At 47.4% G+C, this 20,251-nt stretch overlaps 1 protein-coding gene across 1 annotated transcript in view; it reads right to left on the bottom strand.

Annotated features, from left to right (window-relative positions):
• The window catches only part of FAM171A1 (family with sequence similarity 171 member A1), a 124,989-nt gene that overhangs the window by 21,560 nt on the left and 83,178 nt on the right, over window positions 1-20,251 (bottom strand). Inside the window, exons 4-5 of the mRNA XM_060162482.1 lie at window positions 12,624-12,782; window positions 7,920-8,096 (exon numbers count right to left, since the gene is read on the bottom strand). Of these exons, the coding sequence (XP_060018465.1) occupies window positions 7,920-8,096; window positions 12,624-12,782 (336 nt within the window). The remainder of the gene's footprint in view (window positions 1-7,919; window positions 8,097-12,623; window positions 12,783-20,251) is intronic.

Here is a 20,251-nt window from a genome sequence, read left to right on the forward strand (position 1 = left end):
CTGGATAACAGTACAGAGAGACTGTGACTGAATCAGGCACGCTGTTCGGCCCTGCAGATGGAGAATACACTTGCATTTTAGTAAGAGCTTCCCTGTTGAATGTATCTCAGATCAGAGGGTCACAAACATGTTCTGTAATAGTCCAGGTAGCAAATATTTTTCAGTTTGCGAGAACATACACTCTCTGCTGCAATTATTCAAACTCTGCTGGTGTAGGAAAAACACTCACAGACCACAAATGAACCAACAGGCACGGTTGGGTTCCCATGTCTTATTCCATTTGGGTTGCTGTAATAAAATAAACTGGGTGGCTTACAAGCAACAGAAATTCATTTCTCACAGTTCTGGAGGATGGGAAGTCCAAGATCAAGGTGCCGGTTGATTCAGTGTCCACAGAGAGCCTGTATCATTGATTCACGGATGATGCCTTCTTGCTGTGTCCTCACATGTGGAAGGCGGGAGAAAGTTCTCTGGGGCCCCTGTTATAAGGGCACTAATCCCATTCAAGAGACCTCCACCCTCATCACCTCATCAACTCCAAAGGCCCAACCTCCAAATACTAATGGCTTTGGGGGTTAGGATGTCAACATGCAAATTTTGTGGGGGGGGAATACAAACATTCAGTCCACAGCACCCAATAAAAATTGATTCAGGGATGCTTACTTTTCATCTAACTTTCATGTGTCATGAGATACTCCTCTTCTTTTGATTCTTTCTTCAAACATTTAAAAATGCAAAAACCAGACTTCCCTGGTGTTGCAGTGGTTAAGAATCTGCCTGCCAATGCAGGGGACACGGGTTCGATCCCTGGTCCAGGAAGATCCCACATGGTGCATAGCAACTAAGCCCGTGAGCCACAACTACTGAGCCTGTGCTCTAGAGCCCGCAAGCCACAACTACTGAGCCCGCGTGCCACAACTACTGAAGCCCGCATGCCTAGAGCCCGTGCTCTGCAACAAGAGAAGCCACCACAGTGAGAAGCCCGCACACTGCAACGAAGAGTGGCTCCCACTCACGCAACTAGAGAAAGCCCGCGCCCAGCAACGAAGACCCAATGCAGCCATAAATCAGTCAATCAATCAATCAATCAATCAATCAAAATATATAAAATAAATAAATAAAAATGTAAAAACCATTCTTAGCTTTCAGGCCGTAGTTTGGCGATACTTAATTAGACGAAAAATTCTTAATGGATTCATGAATTGCTATTTCTGGCTGTCAAACATTTTGAAATTGCAATTACTTTGATATACCTCAAAAGTAGATAATTAAAGTGCTAAACTGGTTAGAAGTGATTATCATATTTGACTTAATCATAAATAGCAGATAATTAGTAAATAGTGAGTGCTATGTGCTTAAGATGTGTTCCTATTTTTTTTTCTGATCTTATAATACACTCTTGGAACTTTTCATTTAACTGCAATAATTTAATTTCTACCTGAATAATGATATTATTGATTACACATAACAGAAAACCCCTTATGAAATATGTAGGCTTCTACTGAGTTTAGTGAGTTAAAGAACATATGGTTTCTTTGAAATGTCCATCCAATCTTAAAGTTTTCAGAAAACATATTTTAATTCATTTGATCGTTTCTGAATGACTATCCAAATGTTGGCTTTTCTCTGCACACATACAATCTGTTAGAGCCAGGAATTGGCAGTTACATTTTTCACTGTAGATGCTAAGTTAAAAAAGACCATTTAAGTGGGAAGAGATCAACGACACAATGGAGATTCTCAATGACAAAAGGAATAATGCCACGGGGATTATTTCCAGAGAGGAACTAGAAAATTGGATAACTTATATTTCAGAGTCTTTATAACACTGCACATTTCTTTGTTTTCACTGACTTCTATAGTATATTAATTTCCTTCTGCGCCTGTGATAAATTACCACAAACTTAGGGGCTTAAAACAACACAAATTTATTCCGTTATTGCTCTAGAGGTCAGCAGTCTGAAATCAGTTTCACTGGGCTAAAGTCAGGGTATCAGTAGGGCTGGTTCTTTCTGGAGACTCTGAATGAAGAATCCATTTCTGTGCCTTTTTCAGCTTCTCAAGGCTGCCTCTGTTCCTTCGCTTGTGGCCCCTTCCTCCATTTTCAAAGTGCATCCTTCCAATTGCTGCTTCCGTCATTACGTTGCCATCTCCTCTGATTCTGATTCCTCCTGCACCCTGCTTATACAGACCGTTGTGATTACAGTGGGCCCACGAGGATAATCCGAGAGAATTTCCCCATCTCAAGATTCATAACTGAATCACGTCTGCAAAGTCCCTCTATCATATAAGGTCATATTCACAGGGTCCAGGGATTATGATGTGGAGATATTCAGGGGGGGCATTATTCAGTCGGCCATAGATATCAAAAAAAATTTTTTTATATAAACTTTTGTTGTTTGTGAGCTGTATACAAAATAAACCAATGAGAGCAAGGATGCTGCTTCTCTAGACCTGTGCCATATTGTTATGACATATCTGTGTACGACTCTCTAGTGAAAGCATCACTGTATTAGGAATACAGCCTTTTATACCCCAGCCTTATTTATCTATATTCAACTATATACATTCAAAAATGAAGAGGCAGGAAGGAGTAGAATCATAGCAGCAGGGTTGGAAGCTCCAGGATGGAGAAAATCCAATATAACTGCTGTCTCTCTAGACAAGCGCTCAAAGCACCGTTCTTTCATTAAACATATATATACACAGATATGTAAAGGTAAATTCTGTGTATAGAGTCATCTTTTTTTTTTAATTGGAGTATAATTGCTTTACAATGTTGTGTTAGTTTCTGCTGTACAATGAAGTGAATCAGCTACAGGTACACATATATCCCCTCCCTCTTGGACTTCCCTCCCACCCCCTCCCCCCATTCCACCCATCTAGGTCATTACAGAGCACGGAGCTGAGCTTCCTATGTTTTATTCCTATGTTTTATAACATGTTCCCACTGGCTATCTATCTTAACGCACGGTAGTATGTATATGTCAATCCCCATCTCCCAGTTCATCCCACCCTCCCTTCCCCCACTGTGTCCACATGTCTATTCTCTAAGTACCAGTGTTACATTGTAATATCTTAAACCGCCTCTAAGTACCAGTGTTACATTGTAATATCTTAAACCGCCTTGAATGTTAGAACACATAAAAGCTCCCCATCTGATTCAATCATTTAGCAAACATTCTGCTTAGACACCTAGCAACTGCCAGGGACTGTGTGTGATCATGAAGACTCAAAGATGAGGAAGACTCAGTGAGGACACAGATAATAACTGAGACACTGCAAGGCCATGTCTTCACAGACTTCTAGTGCCGCTGCTGAATGGACAACATGCTCGAGAGAAACCAAACTACTGTCCAGCACATGGTGAAAGGGATTTCAGAGGAAAGGTCCTGCTCACACAATGTGACAAGTGATGAGGGAGACCCAGGCACATCCAGGGAACGGCAAACGGTTTGGTGTGGGAGTGATGGAGGGTGTGCAGGGAACAGAGGCTGGGAGTGAGCTGGGGAGCTAGGCAGGGACCAGCTCTGCAGAGATCTGTGTGCCGTGCCAACGAGCGTGGACAGCCTCACGACGAGTACCTCTGAGATGTTCTCATGTGGGAAAGGGGTCTGTGCTTCTGAAAGACAGCCCAAGCAGCAACCCAGAAGTCCTGGTGGAGGGAAGGAGAGAGGAAGACAGGCAGACGGCTGCAGGAATTGGCCAGAAAAGAGGGAAGAGTCTGCACCCAGACAGAGGTAACCAGAGAAGGAGAGGAGAAGGTAGGTTGGAGAAACGCTGATTTGACATCAACATGACCTTGCAAGGGAGCAGACGTGGCTGCCGGTGGGGCAGGGAGGTGAAGCAAAAGAGTAAATGGGGGATAAGTCGGGGGTTTCTACTTGGATGGTCTGGTGGATGGCACCCTTAACCAAGAGAGGAAACACAGAAATGAACAGGGGTAGGGGTTGAAGTGAAGCGAGTCAGTGGGTCCGTGTCAAGCACGTGAATCTGAGTTTCCTGCAGGACATCCGAAGATGGAGGCCTAACGGACAGTCAGGAACACAGATCAGAGAGCAGACGTGGTTGCACGGGGTGGCTTTGGGAGTGTGAGAGGCAGGTGGATGTCCCAGCGACTGCATGTAAAGGAAGTCAGGAGCTGGGCGTGGGGCAGAGCCCATATGACAGGAGACGAGGACCCCAGGGACACTGAGTCACAGAGCCGAGGGAGGCGGGCCTTCCTCTCTAGAGGAAGGAAACCCTCCGATGCTGCAGACACGTCCAAGGGGATGAGGAGGTCACCTGATTCCACCATCAGGCAGCTGCTGCTTAACTTCATGACTGTGGTTTCAGGAGAGCGGAAGGTAGAAGCGGGACTGCAGTGGGTCGAGAAGTGGAAGCAGCACATGGAAAACAGTCCTTCAAGAGCTCTGGGCTGGGGCTTCCCCGGTGGCGCAGTGGTTGAGAGTCCGCCTGCCGATGCGGGGGACGCGGGTTCGTGCCCCGGTGCGGGAAGATCCCACATGCCGCGGAGCGGCTGGGCCCGTGAGCCGTGGCCGCTGAGCCTGCGCGTCCGGAGCCTGTGCTCCGCAACAGGAAAGGCCGCAGCAGTTAAGAGGCCCGCGTACCGCAAAAAAAAAAAAAAAAGCGATCTGGGCTAACGGGAATCTGGGAAAGTGGTTTAGAGGTCACAGTTTGAGAAACCCTTCTGCAGAGGAGGGGAGACCTTTGTTCCCTGAATAAACTCTTTGGGTGTACCATGTACCAGGCACTGAACTGAGCTTCTTACAAATATTAACTCATTTATTCCTTGGGGTGTTTAATTTGATGTGTCAACTTGGCTAGGTCACAGCACCCAGATATTTGATCAAACGCGCCTGGAGGTTGCTGTGAAGGTATTTTAAAGATGAGATTAACAAGTAAATCAGTAGACCGAGTAAAGCAGATTACGCTTCCTGTAGGTGGGCCTCATCCAATCAGTTGAAGGCCTCAAGCAAAGGCTGACCTCCTCCAAGGAAGAGGAAATTCTGCCAGCACGTGGCCCTTCGGATTCAAACTGCAACATCAACTCTTCTCTGGGTCTCCAGTCTGCTGGGCCACTGCAGATTTTGAACTTGCCAGCCTCTTCAAGTGCATAAGCCAATACTGTAAAATCTCTCTCCCTTTCTCTCTCTCTCTCTCACACACACACACATACGCACACACACACATCCTACTGGTTCTGTTTCTCTGACTGATAAACACACTCTTCATAACAGCACTAGGTATTGATACTGTTATTATCCCCATCTCACAGTTGAGCAAACTATGGCACAGAGAGGTTAAACAACTTGGCCAGGGCCACACAGCTGATGGCCAGCAGAGCTGGAATTCCAATCCACTGTGCCTCAGTGTTGCTGCTCTTAACCACACGCTCTACTTCAGAGCACTGCCCTGGCACGTTGGGGCCCAACCTGGACGGACAACGGTGAGCGGAAGACTGTACAAGGGACGGAGAGCCTCGATCAATGTGCGTCTTGTACAAGTGAGGAAACAGGACAGGTGATTCGTCCAAGGTAGGCCTTAGAGTTTTCCAAGTAGCAGATCCAGGGTTTCAGAAGGCCAAGTGCAAGCTTTCCCCTCTCCTTCCTACTTTCTTTCCCTGCTTTGTTATCCACGTCCTTTCCTCCCTTCAGAATTCCCGTCTTCCCCAGGGGTTCCCTCAAGTCCCTTTCTCCCGGAGCCCAGGGCTCCTTACATCCTGATCAGGACCATGTGCCTCAAGAAGTCACCAAGCCGTGGAGAACACACGCCAATGACAAAGTGCCCACATGACCCAGTGCCGCATGTCCACGCAGCAGCGCGATCCTTCTAACAACATCAAGTTCGGTGCATCTGGTAAAGCCAATGAATTCCACACAAATAATTACACGGTCTGTTAGTAACCGGAAAACAAAACAAAACAAACCCCAACTCCCCCCAAACTCCAGAAAGCCCAACAAGCATTTATTTCCAAATATAAATTCCTAGAACTAGAATTTGACTACTCAAGGAATTAGGTGTCTTTGAAAATACATTTGACACCAAAAATCCCCCAAGAATTTTTACGCGTGGTCTAACAGTTTAAAACTCTGAATGGGGTTATTTGAAAACCGGTCTTTTCAAGTTTGACTTTCAAGTTTGGGATTCAGAACCAACAGGGTACAGGGACCAATGTGCTGTCCAAACCCGAAACACAAGCACGTACTTCTTCCCACATTCTTACTACGAATGTCAACTATAAAACCTCCTGGAGGAAAATTTGGAAATATGTATTAAAATCTTTAGAATTTTGTACTTTTTGAAGTCAGCAATTCCACTTCTTCTAAAATTTTATCCTGAGGAAACAATCATGGCCATGTATAAAGATTTTGCTACGAAGATATTTATCACAACGTTGGTAAGAAGAGTAATTTTTTTTCTAACTTAGGGGATTGAGCAACTGAATTATGACATAAACATATAAGGGAATACCATGCAATCTTAATATTGACATTGCAGAATAACGGCTGCTATGGAAAAATAATGCTAGGGAAAGATGTTCATGACATACAAATGGTTTTCAAAGGCAAGTTATAAGACAGTACATAGCGTATAATCCCCTTTCTGTTAAATGTGTATTTTTGGAAGGCAGTCCCTAAGAGGGCCCAGTGACCGCCCCCCCACTCCTGGTGTTCACACACCTGTGTGGTCCACCTCATACTGTACCAGCATCGGGCTCTGCGACCACCAGCATATGGAAAGAAGGGAGCGGAGGCCACTTTGACCTTAGGTGATAAAAGACGGTGACTTCCATTTTGCCCATGTGCGCTTTTGTACTTTCAGTTTATTTGTAAATTTCTCTTGGGTCACTTGCTCTACTGGAAGCTAGCTGTCACGCAACAAGTGGCCCTGTCGGGACGCCCACGTGGCAAGGCACTGAAGCCTCTGGCCATCAGCCAGTGAGGAGCTGGGGCCTGAAAGCGTGCGTGCATCCCCTGTTGAACCCTGAGATGAACTGGCTGACAGTCTGACTGCAACTTTATCTAGAGACCCTGACCCAGAGCCACCCAGCTAGGCTGTGCCCGGGTTCCTGACTCTCCAAAACTGTGAGACAACGGATGTTCACTGTTGTTTAAAGCTACGAGTTTTAGGGCCATCTGTTACGCAGCAAAAGATAACTAATACATACACCCATAGTGCAATGGCTGGAAGGAAATACAGGCTCACTTTGGAGATGCTGTGGGTTCGGTTCCAGACCTGGTGCAATATATCAAACATCGCAATAAAGCAAGTCACGTGAATTTTTCGTTTCCCGGTGCATTAAAAATTACGTTACACTATACTGTAGTCAATTAAGTATGCAATAGCATTATGCCTAAGAAACCAATGTACATATTTTAACTAAAAAATACTTTACTGCTAAAAAATGCTCACCATCATCTGACAACACAGGGTTGCCACAAATGTTCAATTTGTATAAAACGCAGTATCTGCGAAGTGCAATAAAACAAAGTGCAACAGAACGAGGTCTGCCTGTAATCCAAAATACTGTTAGTGGGTTTCTCTACATGTGGGATCATGAGTAATTTTTATTTTCTTTTTTTTTTGTACAATATTGGCAATGTGTTTTTCTTTTTTCAAACACAGGACCAAGAGAGATCATGTGACCATCTAAGGACTAAAAGGATAAAGGTTAGGAGAGCCAATTTAGTTCTAATAACCTTTAAAGATTCTTTTCAAGCAAATTAGCTTAAATGTGAAAAAAACCCCAACTCCAAAGAGCGTGTAAGACTTACCCACTAGAAGCCATGCCATGCACCATAAACAGCAGCATTCAATAATGTCAAGGAAAAGGAACTTGCACAGGCTTCTTAAAAGGGAAATCAGACAGTAACGAAGTTACCTGTAGCCGATCGCTGGCACAGGAGCCTGCTTACCTAGCTTCTGGTCAAACCGCCACGCTGTGACATAGGCATTGTGCCTCAGACTGCTCTGCGTGGCCAGGGGCACGGTGACATAAATGGGGCCATCCACCAGCACCGGCGTTCCATCGTTGCTGAGCAAGTGCACGCTGACGGCTGTGACGGGGGTCAGGTCGTACCTGGTGCCGTTTCCTGGAAGCAAGAGACATTCTCCATCACGTGCACACACAGGACTTACATGGGGCTGCAGAAACTGTTCACAGAGAAATATCACAGCTACCATCTACTGAGGACTGGGCCTCCTATAAGCCAGGGACTCTGTTCAGCATCTTACACGCATAATCCTCCCCACGACATTCTAATTCCCATCTTACACATAAACAAACTGAGGCTCAGAGAGGGTAGTAATAAGAGCTGGTCTTCGGATATAGGCCAGTTTGAATCTGCAAACCTGATCCAAGCTTGGGTTTGCACATTCTAACCACTGTGCTGTGCTTTCAAAAAGGGCCTCAAGGGACTTCCCTGGTGGTCCAGTGGTTAGGACTCTGAACTCCCAATGCAGGAGCAGCGGGTTCGATCCCTGGCCGGGGAACTAAGATCCCGCAGGCTGTGCCCCTCCCCCCAAAAACCAGGGCCTCAAAAGAGAAGGGATTGTCTATAATGGGAGAAGAGGTGTGTGTGGAAATCCCTGAAATCAACATCTATACAAAGCGAGCACTGCACACCTGTTAATGACTCGGCAGGTCACCATAGTGGAACCAAATGATTTAAATCAGAGACTGCTGGAAAAAAAAGAGGAGTGACTTTCTTCAAGGAGTACTTCAAAATATTAACTTACTGCTACGAAAAGTACACTATTGAAAACTTGGATCTGAAATATTTATGAGTTATTTTGGTTGCCACTGTTATTTTGATCTGTTTAAAAGGAATTTAATATACCAATTATTTTGCATTAGAGGCCTTTTATCCAAGCCAATGCTTTAATGACTGTCTACAGATAAACTGGGGAATGCTTCTGAGAGCAATATTATATTTATACAGTTAAGCAGTCCATTTGAGAAGAATTTTTCTCCAGTGAAATATAATATATCATACAAAATGTATTCCGTCATAATTTAAAATCTTCCCTTGAACACGATGAAAACACACTGATAGAAAAATGTAAGCTACATTAGAACACCATTTATAGGATTTCTTAGTAAGCTACTTATATGCTCACCTACCTATCAACTAACTACCCAAGCTAATGCAAACCTCCAATGAGGACTAAATTTAAACATTTAAAACAAATCTGGTGAATTTTAGAGTCTGAACAACCAGTGGGAGCTAAACCCTTTGTAGAGCAATCTCTATACGGCTAATGTTAGCACTATCTTTTATGATTCATGCCCATCTCTGTTTTCCAGTGAAGGGAAAGGCATGGAAATGAGGATTTCATCCAAAGGTCCATGTTGGAAGCATAGATTCAAGTTCTGAAATCTTTTTATCCTGTGGCCATTTCACTTTAGGGTGAAGAAAAACCAAAGCACAGAATTTACCATCTTTCTGGTCCAACTACCTTGTGGATGGAGGACCTAAATGTGTCCATTGCCCAAAGGCAACACAGAAGCAAAGCCAGGTCTCCAATGTACCTCTCTAGGCTCTGGTAGACTCTCTACATGAGACAGGACTTAAAACAAAGAGAGATTAAGTAATTTACTAGACCTTTCATAAACAATTTAAAGATAATGTTTTCAATCAGGAAGCACTGCTTCTTTCATCAAACCCGAGGTAGGAAGTCTGCCCGGGGAAGCTGCGGGTAGAGCAGAAAGGTGCTCCAGAACCATCACCCTTTCGTCCCACTTAACACTGCCTCTTGATTCCCAGAGATGGCATCCCCGTGGTCCCCACTCATCCCCTTTCGAGACTTCCTTCCTATAATCTTGCACATCCCTGGCCCCGGAAGCCAGGGTCCCAGTATCAGATCCGCCACCGACTACTTATGTGGCCTCTGGCGAGTTACTTCCCTGCTCCGGGGTCCGTTTTTCTCATCTGCAAAACTAAGGAGGTTGGACTAGATGCTTTCCTGCGAGGCTACAGAAAGGAACGAACTCGACTATAAACATTCAGAAGTAAGAACGGCACTGCAGAGAGGGGCATATTCCTTTAAAGCAACATGCCCTAGGTGCATGTGCTTTATGTTCTTTAAAATGTTCTCTGTTAGAAGACATCACAGGCAATTATACCTGCTCTCCTGAGGCCTCTTGCCTCTCTCACTGCTTCCACTCCATGCCCTCCAGATGACAGTCTACCCTCCCACTTTCTTTATTCTGGACATACTTTGAAGGGCTACACTGTTTTCCTTCCAGCCCTCGTTATTAGACGGCAACACAACACTGAGTTCTCCATATAAGGAGTCTCTCCTTCCTGTTCGTCTTGATGTTACCTGACTCCCATCATGTCCGAAGAAAGACAGGTGTCTGTCAGGCAAAAGCAGCGACAATGGACCAAGCTAGGAGGCCCCCAATTCATCACTTAGAACAAGAGGGGTTTTGCTCGGATAGCATCTCCGGTTCTGTTTGGCTTTGGACATCAGTCATACTACTGACTCCTCTGCTTTCTTGGATCTGCGAGCAGAAGTAATTTCTTGAAAACCCCTCGGGAGCATCACGGAACAGGTCTGCGCTTTCTTGGCAACCACAGGGGAGAGCGTATGAGGGTGCACGGGAACGAGCAAGTGAGGAAGGGACTGAAACCTCCACATGGCTGCGTTTCTCTGTCTACAACTCTGGATCCCTCCAAAGGGGGGAAATAAACAACCCCCCTTAGGACACGGCGGGGAAACCAGCCTCTTGCCAACTGCATTTGTGGCCTCTGTTTATTTTGCTGAATTCTGGTGATAACCTGTCACCTCACACGGGTTTGTGTGGTCCAGGCTCTCACACCAAGTTGAAATCTGTTAGATGCGGTTTATGAAACGGGAGGCCAACGTGGGGCAGAAGAGAATCCCTAGTTGATGGGCTGTTGGGGTGCTAGGCAGACACCACGCTGCCCTTCCTTGGCAGGAGGTCTGATGCTTCCTAGGTCAACTGGCCAGTTATTTCAGTGGAAAACAAATTGAATGTAACCTTCCAAAGACCTTCTCTCTTCCGTCTGAAATAAGAGAGTGATTTTAAAATAAAACAAACTCCTCTAAAATCAATAGTCCTAGGTCTTCTCTATCTTACTGTCGTCTCGGATTTCATAATTTATTCAAGAGCTCTTCGAATTGGGGCACAGAAAAAAACTGAATGAGCTCCAAGGAACGAGGCTGTTCTTCCATCTCGGGGCTTTATGATGGAGGCTGAATGGAGGTTTCATGACGGCCTCGGATTATCCTGTTCCCCGAAACACTACTTTGCTCCCAGGCCTGTCCATTTAAATGAAAAGTCAACTTTTTTCTTCCCAATAATATTCACTTAAGATGACCACCATGCAACTTTTCTGGTGGTCAGTGACTGACATATTCATTGCATCATTATCATGCAAAAATTCAAGGAAGAAGAAACGTTTCTCAAAAGGGGTATCGCAGAGGGAAGAAAAGCAGGTAACTAATCACCACATGAGCTTGATCTGTAACCAGACGTTTATTAACATTCTATAAAGCGGATCAGATGTGGCAGGTATAAAAAGCTTTTGCAGAATGATCCGTTTCTGTAAAGCACTAGACAATTAAGTGAAATTCAATCAAAGCGTCCCTGGGAAATGCAGTAACGTACTCACCTAGCGGGATTTAACCCAGAACAGCCTTTGGTTTTCAAGTTTATGTTGTGACTCGTGTAAAGTGTTGGGGAAAAGAAGAGGGGGAGACAGGAAAACGATTCAGGGCTTGAGACACGGCCACCATCCATTCACCAAAAGGAGGGCCGGGGACCACGTCAGCACCGAGCTCTGTCGGCCGGGAACGGAGGTAAGGGCGGTCTTTCACTGGTAAGGAACGATTACCTATTTTCTGGCTGGTGGCTTTTAGTTTCTGTGATCTTTGAGCAGTGTGTGTCCTGCCAGCCTAGGGTGAGAATGACCAAGCGGACTTAGAGGCCTGCCGGGAGATGTTTCAAAGTCAAGTATGAAGGCTCACCACCCTTCGCATAGGAGAAGGCAAAGAGAGGGCAAACTCAGAGAAAGGGAGGTCGTGAGAAAAGGCTGGATGGACTCAGCCGGTGGAGCCCAGAGGCTCCCTGCCCGCCAAGTGCTCCCTGTACTGGTGGGAGGGGGCATGGTGTGTTCGTCTGGGAATCAGGCCCAGGGCCACCCCCGCCCCTCCCACTTGTGACACGTGCCCAGGGTGGGGGGGGGCGGCGGCGGGGACAGTGCATCTCCGCACAGCTGGGCAGGCTGCTTCACCGAATACACGTTCCGGGGGCAAGTGGGGCGAGGCTGAGAACAGGGGGACAGAAAACCTCTAACTCTGATCGGACACTTAAAAAAATTCAATTAAAAGAACTTCTGGGAATTAAATATACTTTATTGGCCAACGGAGAGCTCAGGCAACTGGTACCAAGAGAGAGGCTCAGGGAGACAAGCTCATGAAAGCGGCGCAGGCTGAAGTCCTCAAATGACACTTTCAGTGCCCTTGAACTTGTAGACGACAGATCTGCCCTTCTGCACCTCGGGTTGGGTTCTCCCACTTATAAAGATACAAACGCATATAAAGATGCAAACGCAGACTGCCCGGCTGGAAAGAAACGAGCCTCGAGTTACCTGTTCCGTTTCCATCTAGTCCCCGCAAATAAGGAAAGCCGTCCACCTCCGAGGGGGAGCCGGCGGCCGTGAGAAAGGCTGTCAGGTCACTGTAGCTGGTGTTCTCCGGCAGCCGCAGAGCTCTCCTCTGGAAATGCACGCGAGGCTGCGGCCGGGCACCTGCGGAAATGAACCCTGGAGTTACCTCTCGGAAGGGCGGTTTCTGTTTCCAGAAAACGCAAACCCCGGAAAAGCTCCTCTAAGGTTTCAGCGTGGCTTCCCCGTCTCCACTCCTCTCGACATCCCCTCACATCGCCCATTCTCGCGGGCACAGAGATGTGACAGCACGTTATTATGGGGAGAGAAATAACAGCCCATTGTCACGTTTGCTTTCACACAGAACGTTATTTAGGTTTTTCACAAAAAGCTCTGTTTGTGAGCAGTCTTTTCACTGCCCAGCCTTCGCCTATGGGTAGGGGTAGCGTTTTGGGAAAAAGTCCACGTAAGTGAAATGAGTAGGTGACAATTCATCTCTTGATACAAACAAGGCAGGAGAGACCCTTTGACACCGTTACAGACACATCCTTAGTCTTCCTGGTAAAATCTGGTCCAAGCTGAAGCAGAGCAGGGCAACAGACCAGCAGCTGGACAAGACACTGCAAATAAGAACCCACAGTAATGAGTCCTTTCCCTTCGGCGGACGCTGCCTTTTGGCATTCCATCCACTCCGGTAGGTGCATCTGACTCGCGACGGATCATGTTACAGATCCTATGATGAGCCTCTTGAAAGATGTGAGAACTGCTCTTTTCAGCAAACTCAACTCTGTGCAGGATGGCTTGAGCCAGTGACCCTGTTACGCAGTTACCTTGTGACACCATCCGCAGTTTGACTTTGCTCCAGGTCTTATTTTGACTGTAAAACCTGAACCCGTTTTTATCTATTGCTGTAGCGAGCGTCACAAGACGCAGACGTGCTATATCAGTTTGCACACACAACCAGCAAAAACATCGTGAAGACAAAAATGAATAGAGATGGGAGTTGGAGCATTTCCCGATGGACGTACACATCTCTCTGGGTTAAAATAAAGTCGTTCCTTGGACTTCCCTGGTGGTGCAGTGGTTAAGAATCTGCCTGCCAATGCAGGGGACACGGGTTCGAGCCCTGCTCTGGGAAGATCCCACATGCCACGGAGCAACTAAGCCCGTGCACCACAACTACTGAGCCTGCAAGCCACAACTGCTGAGCCCGTGTGCCACAACTACTGAAGCCCGTGTGCCTAGAGCCCGCGTTCCACAACAAGAGAAGCCACCGCAGTGAGAAGCCCAGGCACCGCAACGAAGAGCAGCCCCCGCTCGCCACAACTAGAGAAAGCCCGGGTGCAGCAACAAAGACCCAATGCAGCCAAAATCAAATTAATTAATTAAAAAAATAAATAAAGTGGTTCCTCAAACGTGGTGGTCTGCTCTGATGTTCTGGTCATCATATATCCCACCCCAGCCTTGAGGGAGGCCACGTTTCCCTGTGGTCGGCTGGGGGCTTCCTCTTCCCCACCCACGGATGTCCTGACACAACAGCCCTGCCCAGAGTTCATGGTCTTTATGTCTACACCAAGGTTCCTCTTCACCCTGGATCAGAAATTTTTAAAGGGGACTTACCTAGTGGCACAGTGGTTAAGACTCCGCGTTCCCAATGCAGGGGGCCCGGGTTCGATCCCTGGCCAGGGAACTAGATCCCACATGCATGCCACAATTAGGAGTCTGAATGTCGCAACTGGGGAGCCCGTGTGCTGCAACTAAGGAGCCCTCGAGCCACAACTAAGGAGCCTGCCTGCTGCAACTAAGACCCGGTGCAACTGAAAATATTAATAAATAAATAAATATTTTTTTAAAAAAGAAACTTTTAAGGGAGGAATAAGCCTATCAAGAAGTGTTCTAGGGGAATTCTCTGAAGGTCCAGTGGTTTGGACTCTGTGCTTTCACTGCCGAGGGCCCGTGTTCAATCCTTGGTCAGGGCACTAAGATCCTGCAAACTGCAAAATAAAATAAAATAAAATAAAAAGCAGTGTTCTAGAATAACGGAGCTCTGGAGCTCCAAGGATCAACCAATCCAAGTCTCTTCTGACAGATGAGCCCACAAAATGGACTCACCACCAACACAGACTTAGGGGGTGGGCTGCCTTGACCATGTGTGACCAAGGCGGTCATGACGGCCCCTGAAAATCACTGACTGCATTTCTCAGATGACTGGTTCTCCATAAACACTGGCCCAGCTCCAGATCCCATGGGAGCCAGGTGCCCAAACTCACAACAGTCCTATCTGAAGCTAAGTGGACATGGACGTCGGTCCTATTCTAGACCATTGATGCCCTTTCTTGGTCCCTAAACAAAGCTATGGTGATGCACTGGCATCTACATAGCTGAATCTTCTCACTTTCAGCTCTTGTGAGTCTGCTCTCCTTGTCCTCTGATTTCACATGACAGCAATGCCTTCCTGCTGTCACCTCCTCGGTCTGCGCAGGGCTCAGATGCCTCATACTCCCAGGGGGTGGGGCGTTCTCCATGCGGGCCCGAAGCGTCGTGCCTCACCCAATCCCTTTTCCCACAGCCCGCTTCCCGCACATGCTGTCTGCCTCTTTCCTTCTTCTCCGAGCTGCCCTCAGAGACGGAAGGTCAAAGCGAACCCTTTCTCGTCCATCTCCTCACCCCCAACTACGTGACAACATTCTCTCCTCCTGTTATCATTTTCTTTCAATGCTAGTGAATGTCCTGCGATTTGTTTCCTCTTCTCCACCGTTCTTCAGCCTAAACAATGTTGCTGCCGCCTGGGTTTCATGCACTGGCAAATGGGGAACTCGCTACTAGGAAGGACAGAAGGGCGTGTCTGCAGCGTGATGGCGCAAAGAGGGGCTTGTTCTCACAAGGGTCAAGGCAGAAAGCAGGGGTCAGGCGGGTTACCCCAGAACACCGTGGGTCCTGTGTGCCCCTCCGGGCCCCGTGAGATGGGCAGGTTGAAGTCACCGTGAAGGCCCCTTTGGCTGAAAGGAAGAGAACCCACTCACCCTGGACCAAGGAAAAGGGGACGTTGCTGAAAGATGAAGGGGAGTCCTGCTGAGCGCCAGGAAACTAGCCCAGCCAGGCCTTATGGGGACCAGCCTGGGACCCGGACACCACAACCGAGGCTGTTCCCAGCTCTCGGGCCACTGGGCGTCTCATTCCCATTCTTCTTTTTTTTTTTTTTCTGATTTTAAATTTTAATAAATTGAAGTTTAAAGAAGTCCTCCTTAAATTCAATTTAAAATGGTATCCCTTTCAGATTGAGGGAGATTTTAAAGAGGTGGCTACTTTTGTCATTGGTTCCTCATTTTTTTTTTAATGTTTTTTACTCTATTGAGAGATGTTAGGTTTTAGTTCTTCTCATTTATTTATTTTTTGGCTGCGTCAGGCCTTAGTTGCGGCACATGGGATACTTTTTTGCAGCGCGCAGCCTTCTCTCTAGTTGTGGCGCTCTGAAGCCTGTGCAGGCTCAGTAGTTGCGGCACGTGGGCTCTCTAGTTGAGAGCCTCAGTAGTTGAGCCTCAGTAGTTGAGGCATGTAGTTGAGTAGTTGAGGCATGCAGCCTCAGTAGTTGAGGCATGCAGCCTCAGCAGTTGTGGCGCGCAGGCTTAGTTGCCCCGTGGCATGAGGGATCTTAGTTCCCCGACCAGGGATCGAACTGGAGTCCCCTGTGTTGCAAGATGGATTCTTAACCACTGGACCACCAAAGAGGTCCCAGTTCCTCATTTTTTTTAGTTGAAGTATAATTTAGTTACAATATTGTGTTAGTTTCAGGTGAACAGCAAAGTCATTCAGTTATATGTGTATTTTTTCAGATTATTTTCCATTATAGATTACAAGATATTGAATATTATTCCCTGTCTTATACAGTAGGTCCTTGCTGCTTATCTATTTTATATATAGTAGTGTGTGTCTGTTAATCCCAAACTCCTAAATTATCCCTTACCCCCTCCCCTGCTCTTTCCCCTTTGGTAACCATGAGTTTGTTTTCTATGTCTGTGAGTCTATTTCTGTTTTGTAAATAGATTCATTTGTATCTTTTTTTTAGATTCCACATATAAGTGATACCACATATCATGACAGTTCAGTGTCTTTCTGTCTGTCTCTGCGTATGTGTCTATTTCTCTCTGCCCCTGTGCGTGCTTCTCTCTCTGCCTTTTTGTCTCTGCGTGCATGTCTCTGCCTCTGTCTCTCCCTGGCACACCATGCGTTTCAGTGGGAGACGCACCTCTCCCCACTCCTCTTCCCCTGCTGCCCCCCTTCCCTTTTCTGTGCAGAAGAATTCACTCCCTGAACAGACACCGTGTCTGTCCCCCACTTCTGGAGGAGTGGGGGGCACAGAGGGGCGATGCTGGGGCAGGTTTACTCGAAGAGGGTGTGGCTGGTCCAGCTGCTTTGACACACGCTGTGAACACACGCTGTGATGCCGCTGGGGGATTGAACACAGGAGTACGGGCTCTGCCTGATGAAATGCCCCGAGAAACGTCTGAGGGGTGTAAGGGTCGAAGTACTCTGAGCCGCAGTGTAAATACGATCTAAAGTGGGTACGTGTCGGGTTGGGGGGTGGTTATGCTCTTAAGCCTAAGTTTATGGATTAAAGCTGCTGAGTTCCCACAAATTTCAGGAGGGGGACCTGACTGGGTGGGGAGGGGAGGATGGAGGGGGACGGGTCTGTCCCTCTTCTGTGGATGCCTCTCCTCCACACTCCCCACAGCAGCTGTGTCATCCTCCATCCTCCTTGGGGCTCCACCATTATCCCCCCAGTGCTCAAATCCAACTCTACTAAAAACACTGGGGTGGGCTTCTCGTTGCAGTGGCTTCTCTTGGGAGCACGGGCTCTAGGCACGTGGGCTTCAGTATTTGCGGCATGTGGGCTCAGTAGTTGTGGTTCATAGGCTCAGTAGTTGTGGCGCACGGGCTTAGCTGCTCCGCAGCACGTGGGATCTTCCCAGACCAGGGTTCGAACCCGTGTCCCCTGCATTGGCAGGCGGATTCGTAACCGCTGCGCCACCAGGGAAGCCCCCTCCGGCTGCACTTTAAAATCTTTTTTCCCTCTTCTCTGCTGCCTCTTCTGCCCCTGCCCTCCCCCAAGGTCAACCCGAGTTTCCTAACTTTTGCTTGTTTTATTGCAAGACGTGACTCGATCCACTATTCTTGCCTTCATCAAAAACCTCTCTCCAGAAGCTTTTCCTCCCCAACCAACACATATACTCCTTTCTTCCTCAGCTAGAAAAACCACAGCAAGACACCACTTTCGCTCTTATCCCCGTAAGCCTCCTCTCTTTCCCCTCAACGCCCAGGGACGTGGCTTTCACCCCCCTCCCCCACGCCGCCCTTGGAAATGTCACCTGATGACTGTATAATCTGCAAACCCGTGACCCTGGCTCGCCTTCCTGCCTCCAGCTACTCACAATGATGCGCGCTGTTCCCCGCCCCCGCGCGGGGTCACGGTGCTGCACTCCGCTCTCCCCAGAGTAGCCGGCTTTTTCCTCTCTGAGTGCTTGTTTCTCCTCCTGCTTCGGATGCGACAGCTCCCGAAGGCTCACCACAGTCGCCTCTGCTGTTCCTGACTCTCTCCTGCCTTGCCTGACTCTCCTCCCTGCTGGAGCCTCACCAGTTACCTTCCGGTCGTGCCGGGGACTCCACGCCTGCATTCCCGCCGCCTCTGCACCTCGACTCGGATGCCCGTCAGACACTGAAGTCATCACTACCTTCTGTCCAACTTAAAGCCCCGCTCCCCCGCGACACCTGTGTTTGACTCCAGGTTGCCACCATCGCTTTTCGTCACACAAGTGCCAGGACGGCCCAATCTTCCCTTATCAACGTTTCTAGCATCTTCTTTTCCCTCCGTCCTGCCTCCACCCTACACTACCCTGTGACGTGACCCCTCAACTATTGCAGAAGTCTCCTAACTTCCCCTGTGTTTCAGCCTCACCCCTTTCCCGCCTCATCTACTGATGGTTCTCCAGTTCCACTCTCATCACCGCCTTTCCCCACCCAGAAACCTTCAATGGATCCACCGCTTCCCAAATTAACAGCGGCAACAACCACAGACCAACACAGACCCGAACTGCTGCCCCACTTCTCTCATGGGAGGTGTAGTTCAGCACTTTAGAATTTACAAAGATCTTACATACACATTATTTCACTTAATAATCTACAGCAGGATAAAAAGGTGTGGTACATGTACACAATGGAATATTACACAGCCATAAAAAGAACAAAATAATGCAGCCATTTGCAGTGACAGGGATGGACTTAGAGATTGTCATACTGAGTGAAGTAAGTCAGACAGAGGAAGACAAATATCCTATGATCCCGCTTATGTGTGGAATCTAAAAAAAGGGTACAAATGAACTTGTTCACAAAACAGAAACAGAGTCACAGATGCAGAAACGAACTTATGGTTACTAGGGGATAAGGGGGGAGGGATGAATTGGGAGACTGGGATTGACATATACACACTACTATATACAAAATAGATAACTAATAAGGACCTACTGTATAGCACAGGGAACTCTACTCAATACTCTGTAAGGGCCTATATGGAAAAAGAATCTAAAAAAGAGTGGAGATATACATATATATATATATATATATATATATATGACTGATTCACTTTACTGTACACCTGAAACTAACACAACATTGTAAATCAACTAGACTCCAATAAAAATTAAAAAAAAAAAAAAAACCTACAACAATCCCGTGAAGAAGGAGCTCTCTCCTCTCTTTACGGGGTAGGAAACTGAGGCCCAGAGAGGCCCACAGTCATTCTGTTTGCACGAGGTGGAAATGAATTCTTTGAATTCCGACCTCTGCGTCCCTTCCTAGCACACCTTCCTAGCAGATGCTCTGCTATTACTGCCCACGGCCCTCATCCTCTGGCCCATGCAGCTCTGCTTCTGCTCACGAGCTCACGTTCTTCCCCGCATCTGGAGCTTCTCCACATCGTCTCTATTTGCAGATCCTACCCGTCATGCAAGATTCACCTCCAATGCCACCTCTCCCGTGTGGCCTTTCTGGATCCCACCCCAAGCTCTAAACTCTACTTGTATGTCTCTTACAGAACCCATCTTCCTGCGCCTGGTATTGTATTTATTTGTGTATTTGAGCATCTCCCTAACCAGAGGCGCCATGAGAAGAGGACATGCGTAGGAGCATCACTGTGTATATCTCTCTGTTTCTATCTCTCCTCCACCACCTTTGAGCTGAGTGACTTTGGGGTCTGGGTTCTTTATCTTGAAAGTGGGTGTGGCCCACGCCTGTCTCATGATATGGCTGCTAGGATGTTAGCTCAGAACACACATGCATTGATACGATGCCTCACATTGCCTCCTGGTACATACCAGGTACGGGATCAGCAATAACTTCCCGCCGCCTCTCCCCGTTTAGATGGCAGCTCCTTAAGAGCAGGTGTCCTGTGAAACCCATGGTACCACGTTCTGGGAATGCTTATAGGATTAAATGTAAAGATGAGTTATTCCGGGCAACTCACTGGGTCCTAGTAATGGTCTGTCTCAGTTCTGACTAGGTCACCATCCCTCATTCTCAGCACTATTAACGTTTTGGGCCACAAAGGCACTTCTTTGCTG

The sequence above is a fragment of the Lagenorhynchus albirostris genome, chromosome 1 (assembly GCF_949774975.1).
Source record: "Lagenorhynchus albirostris chromosome 1, mLagAlb1.1, whole genome shotgun sequence".
Taxonomy (NCBI): domain Eukaryota; kingdom Metazoa; phylum Chordata; class Mammalia; order Artiodactyla; family Delphinidae; genus Lagenorhynchus; species Lagenorhynchus albirostris.